The 18,155-nt window shown below is 37.2% G+C and overlaps 2 protein-coding genes across 2 annotated transcripts in view; one reads left to right on the top strand and one right to left on the bottom strand.

The window, feature by feature from the left end:
• The first annotated feature begins 2,591 nt into the window (after nucleotides 1-2,591).
• Nucleotides 2,592-5,970, top strand: LOC311076547 (cytokine receptor common subunit gamma-like). Its single transcript, XM_084104874.1, has 8 exons — nucleotides 2,592-2,739; nucleotides 3,332-3,419; nucleotides 3,503-3,678; nucleotides 3,774-3,910; nucleotides 4,186-4,342; nucleotides 4,467-4,566; nucleotides 4,686-4,779; nucleotides 4,874-5,970. The coding sequence occupies exons 1-8, from the start codon at nucleotides 2,658-2,660 to the stop codon at nucleotides 5,120-5,122; spliced, it is 1,083 nt and encodes a 360-aa protein (XP_083961000.1). The 5' UTR covers nucleotides 2,592-2,657; the 3' UTR covers nucleotides 5,123-5,970.
• The window catches only part of ryr1a (ryanodine receptor 1a (skeletal)), a 50,068-nt gene continuing 37,245 nt past the window's right edge, over nucleotides 5,333-18,155 (bottom strand). Inside the window, exons 81-106 of the mRNA XM_084104873.1 lie at nucleotides 17,103-17,202; nucleotides 16,881-16,960; nucleotides 16,716-16,792; nucleotides 16,555-16,628; nucleotides 16,031-16,048; nucleotides 14,209-14,289; nucleotides 13,839-13,927; nucleotides 13,613-13,741; nucleotides 13,282-13,386; nucleotides 11,877-11,958; nucleotides 10,489-11,789; nucleotides 10,323-10,393; nucleotides 10,051-10,216; nucleotides 9,427-9,513; nucleotides 8,919-9,191; nucleotides 8,634-8,764; nucleotides 8,326-8,368; nucleotides 8,102-8,238; nucleotides 7,832-7,892; nucleotides 7,596-7,742; nucleotides 7,381-7,515; nucleotides 7,063-7,219; nucleotides 6,836-6,900; nucleotides 6,639-6,739; nucleotides 6,498-6,549; nucleotides 5,333-6,411 (exon numbers count right to left, since the gene is read on the bottom strand). Coding sequence (XP_083960999.1) covers nucleotides 6,316-6,411; nucleotides 6,498-6,549; nucleotides 6,639-6,739; nucleotides 6,836-6,900; nucleotides 7,063-7,219; nucleotides 7,381-7,515; nucleotides 7,596-7,742; nucleotides 7,832-7,892; nucleotides 8,102-8,238; nucleotides 8,326-8,368; nucleotides 8,634-8,764; nucleotides 8,919-9,191; nucleotides 9,427-9,513; nucleotides 10,051-10,216; nucleotides 10,323-10,393; nucleotides 10,489-11,789; nucleotides 11,877-11,958; nucleotides 13,282-13,386; nucleotides 13,613-13,741; nucleotides 13,839-13,927; nucleotides 14,209-14,289; nucleotides 16,031-16,048; nucleotides 16,555-16,628; nucleotides 16,716-16,792; nucleotides 16,881-16,960; nucleotides 17,103-17,202 — 3,858 coding nt within the window. The 3' untranslated portion in view covers nucleotides 5,333-6,315. The remainder of the gene's footprint in view (nucleotides 6,412-6,497; nucleotides 6,550-6,638; nucleotides 6,740-6,835; nucleotides 6,901-7,062; nucleotides 7,220-7,380; nucleotides 7,516-7,595; nucleotides 7,743-7,831; nucleotides 7,893-8,101; nucleotides 8,239-8,325; nucleotides 8,369-8,633; nucleotides 8,765-8,918; nucleotides 9,192-9,426; nucleotides 9,514-10,050; nucleotides 10,217-10,322; nucleotides 10,394-10,488; nucleotides 11,790-11,876; nucleotides 11,959-13,281; nucleotides 13,387-13,612; nucleotides 13,742-13,838; nucleotides 13,928-14,208; nucleotides 14,290-16,030; nucleotides 16,049-16,554; nucleotides 16,629-16,715; nucleotides 16,793-16,880; nucleotides 16,961-17,102; nucleotides 17,203-18,155) is intronic.

Genomic DNA, 18,155 nt, shown 5'->3' with positions numbered 1-18,155 from the left:
GTATGATACAGCTGCAAATAAGTATTTGAACACCTGAGAAAATCAATGTTAATATTTGGTACAGTAGCCTTTGTTTGCAATTACAGAGGTCAAACGTTTCCTGTAGTTTTTCACCAGGTTTGCACACACTGCAGGAGGGATTTTGGCCCACTCCTCCACACAGATCTTCTCTAGATCAGTCAGGTTTCTGGGCTGTCGCTGAGAAACACAGAGTTTGAGCTCCCTCCAAAGATTCTCTATTCTGGCTAGGCCACGCCAGAACCTTGATATGCTTCTTACAGAGCCACTCCTTGGTTATCCTGGCTGTGTGCTTCGGGTCATTGTCATGTTGGAAGACCCAGCCTCGACCCATCTTCAATGCTCTAACTGAGGGAAGGAGGTTGTTCCCCAAAATCTCGCAATGCATGGCAATCATCTCGCAATCATCGCAATACATGGTCATCCTCTCCTTAATACAGTGCAGTCGCCCTGCAGCCATGTGCAGAAAATCACCCCCAAAGCATGATGCTACCACCCCCATGTTTCACAGTAGGGATGGTGTTCTTGGGATGGTACTCATCATTCTTCTTCCTCCAAACACGTTTAGTGGAATTATGACCAAAAAGTTCTATTTTGGTCTCATCTGACCACATGACTTTCTCCCATGACTCCTCTGGATCATCCAAATGGTCATTGGCAAACTTAAGACGGGCCTTGACGTGTGCTGGTTTAAGCAGGGGTACCTTCCGTGCCATGCATGATTTCAAACCATGACGTCTTAGTGTATTACCAACAGTAACCTTGGAAACGGTGGTCCCAGCTCTTTTCAGGTCATTGACCAGCTCCTTCCGTGTAGTTCTGGGCTGATTTCTCACCTTTCTTAGGATCATTGAGACCCCACGAGGTGAGATCTTGCATGGAGCCCTAGTCTGAGGGAGATTGACAGTCATGTTTAGCTTCTTCCATTTTCTAATGATTGCTCCAACAGTGGACCTTTTTTCACCAAGCTGCTTGGCAATTTCCCACGTAGCCCTTTCCAGCCTTGTGGAGGTGTACAATTTTGTCTCTAGTGTCTTTGGACAGCTCTTTGGTCTTGGCCATGTTAGTAGTTGGATTCTTACTGATTGTATGGGGTGGACAGGTGTCTTTATGCAGCTAACGACCTCAAACAGGTGCATCTAATTTAGGATAATAAATGGAGTGGAGGTGGACATTTTAAAGGCAGACAAACAGGTCTTTGAGGGTCAGAATTCTAGCTGATAGACAGGTGTTCAAATACTTATTTGCAGCTGTATCATACAAATAAATAGTTAAAAAATCATATATTGTGATTTCTGGATTTTTTTTTTTAGATTATGTCTCTCACAGTGGACATGCACCTACGATGACAATTTCAGACCCCTCCATGATTTCCAAGTGGGAGAACTTGCAAAATAGCAGGGTGTTCAAATACTTATTTTCCTCACTGTATATATATATATTCAGTTAATATATATATATATACAGTGAGCATTAACCCTTGTGTGGTGTTCATATTTTTGTTACTCAGCCAGTGTTCGTGGGTCTGGTGGACCCGCTGCATTTTTGGGTTTTTAATTCAACACAATCAAAAATGTTATGTTAAAATACTCAACAGATGTTTACTTCATCCCAATTACAAGCAATATAAACAGCATATATGGTTAATATTTTCTCTTTACCTTTGTTAGATCACATTTAAGAATTGCAACCTCGTGTGGGAATGGCAGGAGTAGAAACACAAAACTCACTCTTGCACTCTTTCACACTTACACACAATCTCTCTCTCACACGCACACACACACACACACACTCATGCACACACATACACACACCCACAACACACACACAGACACGCACAAAACACACACCCACACCCACCCACACACACACATACACACACACACACACACACACACACACACACACACACACACACACACACACACACACACTTGGATATGTGTTGTACGGTCACTCTCCATAGGCATAATGGTTTTTCTAATGTACAAACTGTATAATCTATCCCCCTACACTAACCCTACCCCTAAACCTACCAATCACAGAAAACTTTAGGCATTTTTTGAATTTCAAAAAACACCATTTAGTATGTTTTAGTATGAGGACACAGATGTCGTCATAAACCATGTTTACGTTGTAATACCCATGTCATTATACACATTTGTGTCCTCATAAACCATATACAAGAACATACACACACTAACAGCAGGCCCTGACAGGAGGAGGACAGAGTAAATGTACACAGGACCTACAATTTCCACACTTTTATTAGCCCCGGGTCCAGTGGACCCGAACATCCTGTGTGTAATATAAATGTGTAGGGGGGGTGTACAGTGTGTTTTCATTGAAAATGTGTTTTGATATATATTCCTCACAGAAAATGAGCCAAGGCCAATGAGTCTCAGTTTGAAAAAATAATTAATTGTATCATTTTTCTTTTGATAAAAAATGAAAACGGGTCCAACAGACCCGAACACCATACAAGGGTTAAGCATTCAGTTCTTTTCAGGCGGTGAGCAAAGAGTGGCTTCTTCAGAAACAGGAAATCTCACATATATGTCAGCCCACAAAGAACAGATACGTGCAGAGCAGAACAAGGAAGACTGAAACAGACACAAAACAAGTGAGTTATGTAAAACATGTCCAAGATGATATTACTAGTAGTCAGTCTTTTCCTTGGGAATATTCCTTCATTTACATTTTCAGCATCATCCGAACCGAGTGAGTATCATATAACTATTTTGGAAATAAAATGTTTGTTTTTTGATTTGACATTATGTTGACTTTACAAAAGTAAATTATGAGGGTAGGGTACGTTGTTTTTTTATTCATTTCTTCCCCATTTTGTGGTTTTATTTGCATTTTAAAACTACGGAAGTAAATGTACAACATTTAAGATGTTAAATTATAATATGTTAACATATATAGGGCCTAAAAAGTCTGACCACAGAGATTATTTCCAAAATGTCTGATCTGCCATGATGTGTATTGTGTACATGCAACATGAGCTTACCTTTTCTGTTTAGTTTTTTATACAAATAACTCAATTAAAATATTCTAAGAATTCTTGTATAAGTCAATGATTTTATACTTTCAATTTGAATCAATATGATTTAATAAAATTGTGTTTTTGACTAAGCAATTTACATATTTCCTGTATGTATACGTGTCTGTCTTGCTGAGTGAGCGTCCTCTACTGACAAGCAATATGCATTACAAGCTGTAATTTTTAGAAAATTGAACCTCAGGAGTAAATACATTTTGTAAATAAATTAAGGTGTGTTTACTATACTTTTCTCTCATCTTTACCCAGACATAAACTGCCTTATCATAAATCTGGACTATGTTAACTGCACATGGAGTGAGCTTGGGCTCAAGTACAATTACAGTTTCAAGAGCAGGTGCGTATGTCGAACAAAATAGAAAAACCTGTAATTTTGGATGAAAATATCAAGACAAACTATTCTCTTTTAATTTCTCTTAGGTTTTCGCATGACGAAATAATTCTGGATTGTTCTACATATCACAAGATTAACAGTGTTAATGTGGGCTGCATGTTTCCCTACAAAGAAACACAAAGGTTTAATTTGTTGACCACATGGCTGTACAGTGACACTGACGGTTTGGTGACAGAGCAGGACCATTCTCTGAAAGAATATGGTATGAAAAGTTATTCATATTTCGTACAACTTGACAACAACTGTATGGCAATAACTGGTTGATGGATTGATACGTTATACTGTGTTGCTAATCAGTGAAGCTTAACCCTCCGTTCAACCTGTCTGTGGTGGAGAGAAAAGACGCTGAACTGTGGCTGTACTGGAATGTCACGAATGATGACAGCTGTATTGAGAGTGAAGTTCGTCACAGGACAAATAACAGTGACTGGAAGGTATAAAATTAATATTATAATAAAACTAAATTAATTCTGATTGCATGAGCTACATTTGAAGCACGTGCACATTGTATAGGGCTATTTATTTAATACAGCCTCTCACAGCTTATGAATTTACGAGAAGCTCGAGCTGATATTCAGACAAACGATTTTTATATTTCCTTAAAGCAACTATTAAATAAACAAATAAACTGAATAAAAATAAATTATCATTGCTATATCTCACCTTGTGACACAAAACGCGGCACAGTTAACAACTTCTCTCTCTCCAGAACCCCCATGCGGGCAGCAGGACCTCCTTCATTTTGCCTTTTCCCTCCAAAAAACGGTATGAGTTCCAGGTCAGGGCTCGAATCTCATCATCCTGCGGAGAGTCTAAGTTTTGGAGCGACTGGAGTGAGTCTGTGTACTGGGGATCTTTAACCCATGGTACGGAGTTGTCATATGGCAACAATTAATTACTACTCATGTCCTTGTTATTCAGAAAAAATACATTAGTTGAAAACAATAATGAAAAGTGCAGCAGTGGCTTTAATGGCAACTCCTTTCCCAGACAGTCTGGCTCCTGTGTCTGTGACGACACTGGTGCTGTATACAGTGGGAGCCACAATAATACTCATCATACTCTCCTGCTTGCTGGTCCGTAGTGAGAGGTTAGAATACATTTTTTTGGTCCATTACATTCATTTTAAACATTTTAGTTTAAAATTTTCAACAATAAAAGTCCATAAGTGTTTTTATTTACTCTTATCTAATGTTTAATGTTCCTTAGATTAAGAATAATTTTAATACCAGTGGTACCAAACGCAGGACGAAATGTAAGCCAATACCTTGCATCCCTTTTTGACAATGATGGCAATATAGAGGTAAGCAGTTTTTTGTTTTTTAGTCGTGTACCTTGAATTTGTTTTTTAATTCATAGAGGGGAATGTGAGAATATTTAATCTTTTTTTCACACAGAAATGGCTGTCCATGCCTAAAGATCTGGAGAACGGCTTCAAACCCAATTTCACAGAGCGTGCCTGTCCTGTGCGCGAGTACAGAATGGTGTCCCAGTCCAGCAGTGACAGTGAAAGCATCCTTTCAAACCCAACAGACCTGTCGTCAGATTACCAGTGCATGCATAGCTATTCATCAGCCTCCACCATACCTGGACCTGCTGAACCCCTACCAACCCAGGACCCATCTCCAGTGGATAACCCAGTCTAGGTATCTGTCTTAATCTGACGGAGGCAATTCAGTCTAAGAGTTTAGAAATAAGTGTTATGAAATTAGAATTTTGATTGATGAAAAGCAGAACATTTACAGGTGAAAAAAAATGGTTAAATAATGATGAAATCCAGTATTGGCATTTTGCACACATTTTGTTTTAAAAAAATCAACTCAGAGTCAAGTTACATATCAAAACAGTGAATGATAAACATTTGAATGTTTTAATTTCTTATGTTCTTTTGTTTAAGCAGGATAATGTAGTGTTTGTCATTTAAATTGTATTCTTTTTTTAAAATAAAGATGCCGTTAGTTTTCTCCGTTTTAGTAGTCATGTAAGCAATTTTCATGTGTTTTTCCCCAGATTGTGTCTGATAAGAGATATATTTGGCAGAAAGAAGTAAATTCCAGAGTATGATTTGTGTACTGGTGGGAAAAGCCCTTCACCTTCCAAACCATGATTTAGAGTGCTTAATAGTTATTTGTGATTCATGCTGCTGCCAATTGGCAATATAGTTGCAGTTTCATTTCAAATAGGGTTTCATTTTAACTAGACAAGTTGCTCTGGGATTTTACTTTTCAATTATTCTGCTTTTCTTTATGTATTTATTCGGAAAAGGTCTTAAAAAAGGCATTTAAAATCTTAAAATTAAACAATGTTGGTATGTTGCTGAAATGTATATTGCCGTGTTGATCATCAGTAGTATTGAACAAGTTTCGAGTTGTTTGTACACAAATATTATGCTTAAAGAATGTAATGCTTTTGCAATCATTGCACAAAACAGCTAAACTATCAATGTCTGTGATGATTATTTATACATTTGGATTAAATTATTCTTTTTATTTCATTTTTCACAGTCAATTCTGATGTTCGAGCTGATGTTGAAGTGGGATGCTTATGCTCATAACTGCAAGAACATTAAATACAATTCATATTTATGAAACAAAAGGTACTTTTAGGTACTTGGTTAAAACTTAATGTGACACGCACTAAAGAATCATTAGAATAGGTCTTAGCAACATGAACATTTTAAATGATTAGAAACTACCCAAAAACGTACTATCCATAAATAGCATGCTTTGTTTTTCTACAACATAATTTCTAAGTATAAATGTACATAAATCATGGCTTGTCGCATAACATCATAATAGTTTTGTTAGTTTAAAAAACTAGGTACAAAACAGAATTGCATTTATCCAAGCTGGTCTTCATATTGTTTTCTGAAGCAGTCTCCAGCAGGGAAGAAATCCCAGCATCTCTCTTGGTACATCTTCCACACATATGATTCCTGTCAAACACACACGCATATCCTATATGTTTGACTAACTCTTCATTATTGTTATGATGAGGTGTGAACATTGTGACATGTCTCACCTGCCCAGTGTGCTCCGTTTCATCCTTGTTGATTAAGTACATCAGGAAGAACCTAATCAAGAGAGAAACATTAGTCATGTTTGTCTGGAGATGGAGAGATTGTATAACATCAGAAAGGTGCCATAAAACTGAATTGCTCACATGTAATTGGCCAGGTTGTGTTCTTCAAGCGTATGGGTCTCAAAGCCATGTGGAGTTGTATCAAAATAATCACTCCCAATACCACATATAAAGCATTTGGTCTGAAGAAGCAATGCAATGTGTAAAATCAGACAGACAGCTAAGTATATAAATACTTAATATGTATTTTTTTTATTGGACAGTAATGATCTCATTACCTCCATATCTTCTTTTACTTGCTCTTGCTGGTCTCTCAGCTCCCCAAAAGCATCAATGATCAGACCTGTGCAGACAAACATGCATTGGCAGTGAATTGCAGTGCAGTGTTTTCAATCAGATCCAGAAAATGAAATTTCATAGCCAGCCATAAATCTCCAAAACGTACGATTTAATGTGGTATAATTGCTAGGATGTTACACAAGTTGAAAAGCAAGACAAGTCTCACCTTGAATGATGGCCAGCAGGATGACGATGACAAAAAAGAAAAAAGTGATGTCGAAGACTACACGATAGAGTTCATACTCGTCCCCTGCTGGGTCCTCAATCTCGTCTCCTATACCTCCACCTGCCCGAACACCCACATACATGTGGAACAGATAACACTGCCAAGAGAAAGAGAGAGAGATTTTTTGGATTATACAGCATGTGTTTGGTTAGCGAAGAATTGGAGAAAAAAGTGAACAACCCATAACAATTTTAAGTACTATACATTATTGGAGAAAGAGAATAAAGGACAATTTGATTGTATAATGAAGTGACCAACCGTCATCATGTCATCACACTTCATGTCCGGCTCATCCTCGTCCTCGCTCTTATTGTAGAACTTCCTGAAGAAGTTGAAGGCCACCACAGTGTAAAGGTACACAACCACAGCCAGCAAACCCACAGTCATCATCAGCTAAAAACAATCCAACAGAGTCAACCGGTGCATCAGTACTGATTTCCAGAACCAGTTTTGTTTTGTTGTACTGACTGTACCTGTTTTCCATTGTGTGTGACGGAGGAAAGAATTGTACGCAGGGTCTTGACACCCATTGCAATGTCCAAAAGGTGACAAGCAAAGAAGAAATGGTTGTAATGTCCCAGAAGTGACATCACCGTGTACCACACCAGATAGAGGAAAGTCTAAAAATAAAGAACACGTTAGTGCACATGACATGAACTTTGCAATCAATCAATGAAATAAAATGTATTAGCTCACAAAAAAGACTTACATTGTCTGTGAACACAACTCCAAACTTCCAGATCTGATACTTGATGTCAATGGCAGTGAGCCTAAAAAATAATATGGAAAGAAAATGTAAAACTTGATCTCATATGAAAACATTGCCTTGACCAATGGTTTTAGGGCAGGATGATCTGATTATGAAAAATCTATATTTTTGAAATTCTGTTTGGTGTCACTAGTGGCAAATAATAACACATAACCTAAATGTAATATCTTAGATAAAACTTATATGCCAGTAGTGATGTATTTTTAATACCATGCAAGCATGGAGTTGTCTGGCTCTTCGTGTTTCTTGTCTGTCTGTTGTTTGCTGACATCCAGCGATGCCAAATCCATACCCAGCAGCTCTGCGATTCGCTCACGTCCATAAATATCTCCGTATTTATCCAGAACCTAACAAAATAATCAAGAATAATAAAGCTTTGTAAATGCACTCATTTTAAACCAAAACACCAACTAACAGGAAGAATATTGGTTTACCTTTCGCTTAACAAATTTGTCCCAGTAGTTGGTGGGAAAGGAGCTAAAACAATGATAAAGAGTATTAGTTTTTTTTAATAATTATTATTAAAGGACCACAACTGGCTAGGTCTGCTAATGAACACTTATTAGAACACTTATCCTAGCGCATTATGGAAACATTAATTAGGGACCACATACCAGATGTACAAAACAACTTTGAGCTCAAAACATAATCTAGGTTAAATTTCGTTTTAGTCTACATGTCCGTTTTCAGATACATCTTGTAAGAAACAGCTGCATAATAATCAAGACGTCTCCACACTTACGGTGTATTTAGCACCAATCTGTCCCACTGGCCTTTGATGTCATCATCCTCTGGCTGTTCAGTGATGTAAAGACCATCAAACTCCAGCTTTCTCGCCAGCTCTTTCTCTCTCCTAAAAATTACCAGTGGAATCTAACAGACCATGACATCATGATCACTCATTGATAGCACAAATAAATAAGAATATTCGTGTACATATTCAAGATCAGAATTAAATAAAAACCAAAAATCAAAACTGATAATCATATAAGTTCAGGCACTAAAATATGAAACTAGTGGTTAAAACCTTAAGGCAGTTGTATCCAATGATGGTTATGAAAGCGATGACGGTGTGCAGAATGGACAGGCCGGACATAGTGGGCTGCATGTATCCGGTACTCTCTTCCAGAAAATAATAGACAGGACCGTCCTCAACATCATCATCGCCTCCATCCTCTCTGCCAGAGCCATCAAAGTCCTCCCCAGAGCCTTCAAACAGCCCAGAGCCTTCAAACATGCCTGAGCCTTCAAACATGCCTGAGCCTTCAAACTCATCAGTATTGGGAGGAGTATCAGATACCTGTAGAAATAAAAAGATAGAGCCTTAAAAACAAAAACTAGATTTTATTTTTATATCTACTGTATGCGTATGCGAAAGCGAAATCATTGTGAGGCATGCCATTTTAAAAGGAATTTAAAATTTTCATGAATATTTGATAATTTAAACAAAAGGACATATAAAGGAGACCAGAAATCCAAATGGACCAAAACTTTAAATGGGAAAACAGTGTAAAAATCTAAAATAAGTTTACAACCTTGTAGAAGAGAAGAATGAAGTTCAAGGCAAAGGAGATGAACAAAGCCAAGAAACGAAGGTTGTAGAAGTTACGGGACAAACTGTTCTGTAGATGAACAAAGAAGGACATATAGTTTTTTAATATATTATCGGTACTAGCAACTAGTAAGAAGGCCTTGGCTCAATGAAGATCCCCCATCTGAAATTTTAAATAATGTGTACAATATGGAAACTCTGACCTTTTCATTAAGACAACATAATAATTTCATCATATTGGGGGAAATGGTTGAAAAGATTACATCGGTTAACTAAGTGTTTTTTCCCCCATGCCATGAATATATGAAATAGAAGACTGTGTCGGATGTGTAATCCTTAGCACAATTTTGTCCTGCAGAATTTGATCAAAATCTAAATACTATGTAATATAAGTTATACCCGCTGACCAGTGTATGTCTATGTATGTGTGTATGTGCTTGCGTATACATATGTACGTGTGCACAAGAATATGTGTTTCTAATGCAAGGATAAGTATGAACATTTGTATTGTAGGTGTGTATGTTGTTGGTTTTTTGCCTTGTTCTTTGGAATCTGTTCCCATTTTTCTGTATTAGTTTGGGAAAAATAATATTATATTTTGTCCTACCATGAATTTATTTCTTTGAACATCCAGCTCGTTCCAGAGCTCAAATCCTGCTCCTTTGGCTGATTTCTTCTCCTTTGCTTTAGTGGCTTTCTTAGGTTTTGGTTCTTCTGGTGTTGTATCAGGCTTGACCTCTGCTTCTTTCTCTGCCTTCTCTCTATTCTCAGTGCTGTTACACAATGGTCATTCAAATTCTAAATACATCTAAAATACCATAAAGAATCAAACACAAACACTACAATGTCTTGTTTTCCCTTCATTGTGGAATCACTCACTCTGCTTTCTCAGGTTCAGGAGGATGTTCTTCGATAGCAGGAGGTTGCTCAGGTCCTGCTTCTTCTGATTGCTGCAGCATAAATAAACGAGACCAACATCACACATCTTTGTTTAGAACATTGGTGAAGAAACAAGAGGAAATCAGCCAAATGAAAACCCACATACCATTTTCCTCTTCATTAATGGAGTGCCCTCTGGAGTTGGCGGTTCCACGGGGGTCGTGTCACCCATATCTCCAAGTCCACCAGGTGTATCGATACCAGGAATCTTCCCACCATCTTTTTCCTGGATGTCCTCATCCTCTTCCTCTCCCCCTCCTGCTTCCATTGAGTCTGTTATCCCACCAGTATCCTGCTCCTCTCCACCCCTTGGTTCTCCAGGAAGGTCTCCGTGCACCTCATCCTGAGTAGGATCCGGCATGCTTGCCAGTAACTCGGTCACAGTGATGTTCTTAGCCCCTTCAACTAAACCGCCTCCAAAAAGTGTATGCCAGATGAGCAGGAAGAAACCTTTACACACACTGTAAATGAAATGGAGGATGCCCATGAGGATTGTCCACAGGAAGGTAACAAGTCCTACCACAATTTCCTTGATGGTCATCTTTCTGAGCCTACGGTACTGTCTGCGAATATTCCTAAAGGTGAACATGCCCAGGAAATTCATGACGCTTTGGATGAAATCGGCAAAGGCAGAGCTTGATTCTGGCTGGCCCTCCTCACCACCACCCTCTTCATCACCGCCGCCTCCTCCATCTCCTCCTTCAGGTTCCTCCTCTTCATCCTCTTCTCTCTCCTCCTCATCCTGCTCTGAAATCTGTGAAGCAATATTCATCTCGAAGATGGTGTCCTCACAGAAGTTGACAAAAAGCTCCATCTTCTCCGATTCGCCACCCTCGTTGACCACATCAAATATGAACTGCCGCTTGGACTCTTTGACTTGAGGCATCTCCCACTGTTTACGATTCACCTCACTGATCTCGAAGTAGATTCTCTCAATCTTCCTGCTGGCGCCCATTATCTCAATGCGACCCAAGAATGGGCGGAAATAGTTCAGAACGCTCTCAGCTTGTTCGAGGAAGTTCTGCAACCTGGTATCATGAGGAACGTGTTCAGAGAGGTTGGTTAGCAGCACCGCTATGTTAAAACCGATATCTTTTGCTGGCTCTTGGAACCGATTGGCAAACTCCTCATAATGAATCATCTCATTCTCATCTGCCTCAGAGCAGGACAATAGGAACTGGATCTCTGAAGGTGTGTACTGTTTCTGGCTGTCCATGGCTTTCTGGAAGTCCTTCTTGGATATCAAACCTCTGGGGTCTGTCACATAGTCGCGGAATGCGTCAGATGCAACAATGTCCTTCAGCTTGAGGAACATGTCGAAGAATTTAAGGATCATTTCTACATTACTGGAGGATTCCACTAGCATGTCCACCATTTGCCGAGCAATGGTGCCATTTACAACATTACCTGTCAAATACAGAACCATACAGTGTAATCAGATCTAGACTGAATAATGTGAAATTGATGAAAATAAATGCAAGATTGTCTTCATACCCTCCAACAAAGACAATAGCATGACCACCATATCTTTCTGAAGGTCCAACAATTCCTTCAGGAGACCAATCTGACTGGAATCCTAGAAGAAAACAGAATTGACATACTAGCTGCACAATAACATATAATACATGCCAATACCTTGTTCAATATCTAAATGAACAAATTTTATAAAAATGTCTAATTTGTAAAGGAACATATAAAATGTAACATTTTTGAATAATGTTTTAAACAAAAAAACAAAACAAAACAAATGTAAACAATTCTTAAACGAAAAAAAAAAAAAAAATGCTTTAGCCATAAGGTCTTCATTATTTGTAAGGGTTTAACTTGGTTAACTTTAAGGGTATGGTCAAAAAATAACTACAGTTGCATCTTTAAAAGAAACTTTACCTTATCAGATTGGCTGAGGATAATGTAAATTTCTGCAACATTTAAATGCAGGTTATTGCATGCAGCAACAATAACAGGGGTTAATAATTATTAGAAACACTCTATACATACAAGAGATCATGAAAATCATAAAAACTAAAATCAATCAGCACACTAAAGGTAGAATTATAGAATGGGCAAAACACTTTTTTAATAAAAAATCATGTAAAGCTGAAAACACATGGTTCTTTTGGGTAATGCATTTTCTCAGGCTGTTTGACGCACTTTTTTGCATACTTTAGATTTTTATTTATTTATTTTAAGTGAAATTATCATGTTAAATGAACAAAAAAAACTAGATTTTGTGTCTAAAATGTTAAATACTTAAGCTAAAATATACAGAAATAAAAAATATTTGGAATACTTCCAAATGTATATTCTTGGGTTCAAACAACCTGGATTTGGGAATCTGGAACATGAAGGGGGAAAACTCAAATACAATCACTTCAATAGATAAATAGAGTGATACATACTCTTCCCTGTATACGGCGTGTGAAAAACAGTTTAATTAATCAGTAAAGCATTGAGAGCAAAAACAATATTACATTCCAACACATTATTGTTTAAAATTGAAAAAGGAATGTAACATGTTCTTAACATTAGCATGTAATATAATCATTAAGAACAGTTCTACATGAGCAACTACTATAGTTTAATTTTCATGCATTTTCTATTAGCCACTTAAATAATAAATAAGCCATTTTAGTAGAAATTAAATATATTTGCTACTGGTAAAAGTGTCCATATCCACTGACAAGACAGGAAAACTGTGCTCTGTCGTTTTATGCTCCATACAAGATGCTGAAATACTCTACAAAAACTACTTGTATATTAAGTTGAGAAATTACTCGTACAAAAAACACTAAGCCAACTTCATGTACATTAATGTTTCAGCTATGTGATCTAATGCATTCAGAGAGAATGAATACAAACAATTTTTACATAACAGAAAAATCTATTTTAGATGGGTTACCTGAGCCAGTTTCATCATCATATGGGCAAACACATGCAGAAAGCCCACCACAGCATCCCACAGGCGACTGTGAGCCAGGGACTGCTGGTTGCCTGTGCAGGGACCCTGAAACAGAAGGATAACCCAAATATATGGCAGCTATATATGAATTAAGTGCATGATTTTAGTGGAAATTAATGTACTGAGAATCACAGCAAGTAGATTCTGTTAAGGAAACTATTCAGCTTATGCAATCACAAAAGGGTTTGTGCAGCTACATGTAGAGACCGAAATAAATTAATATAGCAAATAAATGGAATAAAAATGTCAATGATCAAAAAATAAACTGCACCTGGATATACTCGGTAAGGCTGTTGAACACCTGTTTGGCCACAGCCATAGCTTTAGAGAAGTTTCTCTTGCCTGGTTCATCTATGATGTCTTTTCCTGAGTAATACCAGTAGAAATCACTGATAGACTCCTGGAGAGAGAAAATAAATTCCCACAAAGCAATATGTGTGCTGAAATCTGAATATAAGCAACATTTTATCGGGTTTTCCAGGGTAAAATGACCTCACCTGTAGTCTAAGCAGGTAATCCACTGTGCAGATAATGACATTGATGGTGGTGGTGCTGCCTGTCTGTGTTCTGAGGTAATTCTGGAAGTCTAAAGTGAAGTAAACTCACAGATGGTTAAACACAATCTGTACTACAGACAGACATTACATTTCCAAAACCCTTGAAACTTGGCTCTTCAAATTCACACTGTGTTTTAAAGAGATTAAAAAAATCACAAGATACAGGTTTGGAACAATATGATGGTGTGTAAAAGACAGAATAAACTTCTTTTTTTTTAAATGGTTGTGGGGCACAAATTGCAATAAATCACAGTACAAATTTTCATATTCACTGCGGTAAAATTTATGTGCAGATTCAGGACCCACCCACCATTATTGTGACCCTCACAGAGGAGCTGTAGAAAGCGGAAGAGGTCACAAGTGAACTCATCATCAGCCATCACCTTCTCACCTAGACGAAGGAAGGAAATGTGTGGGAATACATCACATAAAGGTGAATCTGTCTTTATGAAATTCATCACAGGTTTAGTGTAGGAGCAGTCTGATTAGAACTGAGAAGAGAAAGGCCGTAAGTGGAAGAAAGTGAGATTAAACAGCTTAGAGAAAGCAAACTGCCTCAAATCTCTCATGTTATGATGTTAGTGCAAACTGCAATATTTTTGTCCTTTTCTGCAAGAGATAAGCAGGAAATTTAGTTATTTTTAAGGAGTGTTTCAATCCACTGCCCAGTTCAGTATTAAGTACGCTGACCAAGGTGCACTGAAAAATCCCAGTAAGCACCAATAAACTCGTAAGCATGAGTTGCTCACTATATTCACTGATGTCCTGTAAAATCATCAGAAATGGAGGACAAACTAATATTTCATAATGGTGCTGTAATTTTTAACAGATATAATAACAATGGGCAAAAAATATATAACAAATGATACCAAAAAGATCTTAGTCATGGCACAATTTAACTGATTCACTTCCTTAGGAACTAGGGAGTAGAATGAGACACAGCCTTTTGCATAATCACTAGTTCTTTAACTCCAACTGAACTATAGCAACAAAATGAGTCACATCACAGAATTACTTTACCCAAATAACACGACACATATACATTAACTATACACATACACAATAATGTACCTATATGAAACAGATACAAGAACACTGATATACAATCACATAAACTGTGGCTCAAAAACAAAGGGGGATTAATTACAACATGAAGCCCTAACATAGATGGTACTTTAGCATGCGGGACAGACCTACTGCAATCCTAAACCTCAGCTGTGTTTGGGGAGGAAAGGAGGAGGTCATTACATAAAGCAAAATTCATAAAAATCACAGTCAGTCAAAGCCTTCAGCATGGAATGATATGTTTACAAATAGCTCCTTTGATAATTTTGTTGCAAATTTGTTGCATATAAAATTCACAAAATGTTAAATTGCAATGCTAAACTGCTGTCCACTAACACAGACTACCGCTTTGATGTGAGCAATTATGAATGATTGATTATTGGATTAAATATGACCTCATGGCAGGGGTAAATATAGGAGAGCATATAGGGTAATGTTAGGTGCAAATTGTGAAGCCAAGACAGAGTTAGATCAGATTTGGCTCAATTCATAATCAATGGCTTGATTTGGTAAGTTTAAGTTATATGTATTTGTTAAGAATAAAACACTCAATTTAAGAATTTTAGTGTGGTCATATGAAGGTTAAGACCCTTTTCGATAGAAACAAAGCTAATGCTTATAAATACACGAAAGGAAAGTTCATTAATGCAAAAACCAACATTATGAATAAAAACATTTTTGTCTGTTACAATGAATAACTAAAATGCAGCATATATTTATTGTATAATTTAATTTATAGATTAGACACAATGCAGAGTTCTAGAGTTACAGTAGATCTGTTTCAACACTCAAGGGAAGAAAGAAAAACACTTCAGTCACATTCTGTCAGTGTGAATGAACAAGTCAGATACACCTTCTGCGATCTGTACTTGTGATGTGACTGACAGTTGTTTTTACAAATCCTTGAGTGATAAGATTCATATATATACACTTAAACGTATATATATATTCTTCAAAAAAACAAAAAAGCTAGGTTTCAAACAAAACTGATTTCAAAGATATAAAGGGACAGAGAAGAGTGACAGGAAGAGAGAAATGAAAAGAAGAGGGACAGAGGCATTATTTACCCCGTTCTAGCTTCATGTCTGAGGCCCGTGAAGGAAAGGAGGAATGAAAAGAGATGGAGGACAAAAGTATAGTCATGGAAAAAGAGGGATGGTGAGTTGAGGGCAAACAGACGACATGGAGTGAAAAGGGAATTAATTATGGCCAATTTCATAATCTGTGTTTATTGACATCATATTAGACTAGATTATTACATCTGGAGACAAATGGAGTATATGACAATATGATTACAATTAATTTATTCAACTGATAAATTTTGTCAACAAAAATGAAGAGCATTTCCATGTTAGAATGACCAAACATGTATGATTACAGATGGATGATTGAATATTTGGATGCCATATGTAATTTTGGCAAGACTGTCTACATGTTTATGGATTGTTATATAGTTACTCTATACTTTCAAATTACATTTGATAGGACTATGATCTTCAGAGCTTTCTGTATTGAACTAAAATCTTCCTTTTGACCATTTATTGGTATTTATCTTGATGAAAAAAGATTCTAGATTATTAACGTTACTTACTTGTTCCCTCCTCTGACACCATACCTAGACCCTCTGCTTTATTCTGCCTCTCAAAAGCGTTCAGGTCCAAAACACTGCAAAAGATGCCCAAACACTGATTTAATGAATCTATTAACTAGTGTGTGAATGTGAGATGACAACAGCCTCCAGTTAAAATATACCTGCAGGTCTGCATTAGAGCCTGGACACTGAGGAAGAAACCCACATCTTTCTTGTCTTTCAGATAGTCCAGCATTTTCTGCAAGCAAATAGTCGATTCTGTTACAGCTGAGCATTAGTGCAAGGTCTAATTCACTGTCTTGTCTCCATGCAGACTCTTAACTAACCTGTTGGACCTCGCAGTTCCCGCCATTTAGAATAGAAATACCAAGTTTTAAGGTGGAAGAGACCATGCACCCTGTCTCACCTGTACAAAAAAAAAAAGAAGTGTTTTTAGGATGGCATGTAGAACAATAAATGGAAAGTTCAAGCTTAAAAAAAAAAAAAAAAAAAAAAAACATGAAAAGATCCAATAGTGTTTGTGTGTGTGTGTAAGGGTGACCATGTACCCTTGCAGGCACTAATCATCTGTAGGACCATCTCAGCAGCCCCTCGGTTGTGTAGACGGGCCTGCTGGTAGAGGAGTCTTTGCTTTTCCATCTCTTTTTCCTGTAAGGTTAAACATGAAAAAAATAACTGCCTGAAAGCCTTTAATGTGTCCTATTTCTCACAAACCATTCTTTCTGCTCAATCTCATTGCTCCACTACAGCAATTGAACTACAGAAACCATAACTAACCATAAAAGGTTATTATTCAATCTTGATCAGGTGCTACTTGTCATTCAGAAGTCTTATTTGTGTGCTTTTCAAGATTCTGGTATAAAAATGTTGTTCATTATGTCTGTGGGCGTCAGACAATGATATGTAGAGTGACAATTAAAGTCACTTGCAGTTTCATGTGTGAAGACGACAAAGGACACCAGCGAGCATGTCAATTTATTGTCATCATCAACTCAAAACAATGAGTACTGTCGTTCTAGGAAAAACGTCAGTGAGCCGTAGTTGCGGTCTCATTAGTGGAAGTTTGTGGACAAAAAAGGTTGATTGTCTATTGTCGATAGTATAAGATGTATGATCAAGATTGCGTAATTTGCATGTCGTTTTTCACCACATGATTGTTTTAAAACTAAGTTGCAATAATGTGGGCTAACAACATCAACAGAAGTCTCGTAACTCACAGTAAGGCTGTCTTTAAAGGTTTATAAGGTAAAAATCAATTTCTCTATATGGAAATTGATTTAAGTTGTAAATCTTTTTACTTTTGGAACCCAACTGTTGCACTCTATTTCTGTGTGAGCTGTGCTTCATACATGACTACACTATTGATAATTGACAACGGATCTTTTTTGTTCACAAATTTTGCTAACGTGTTCTCACCTTAACTGAAAACTTGTAAAACCTAGACATCTGGTCTAACAGCATTCTCGCATATATGTCTAAATATTTTATAAAATAAAGTGGATATATTTTAGTTAAAATGCGATTATAATTGTGTTAAGGCGAGATTGTGAGTGTTTCACATTTATAAAAGATTTGGGCCCCACTGATTATTCTTTTTATAT

The sequence above is a fragment of the Abramis brama genome (assembly GCF_963993115.1).
Source record: "Abramis brama genome assembly, chromosome: 25".
NCBI classification, from domain to species: domain Eukaryota; kingdom Metazoa; phylum Chordata; class Actinopteri; order Cypriniformes; family Leuciscidae; genus Abramis; species Abramis brama.
The sequence above is the reverse complement of the archived record's forward strand: the minus strand, read 5'-3'. Positions and strand labels throughout refer to the sequence as shown.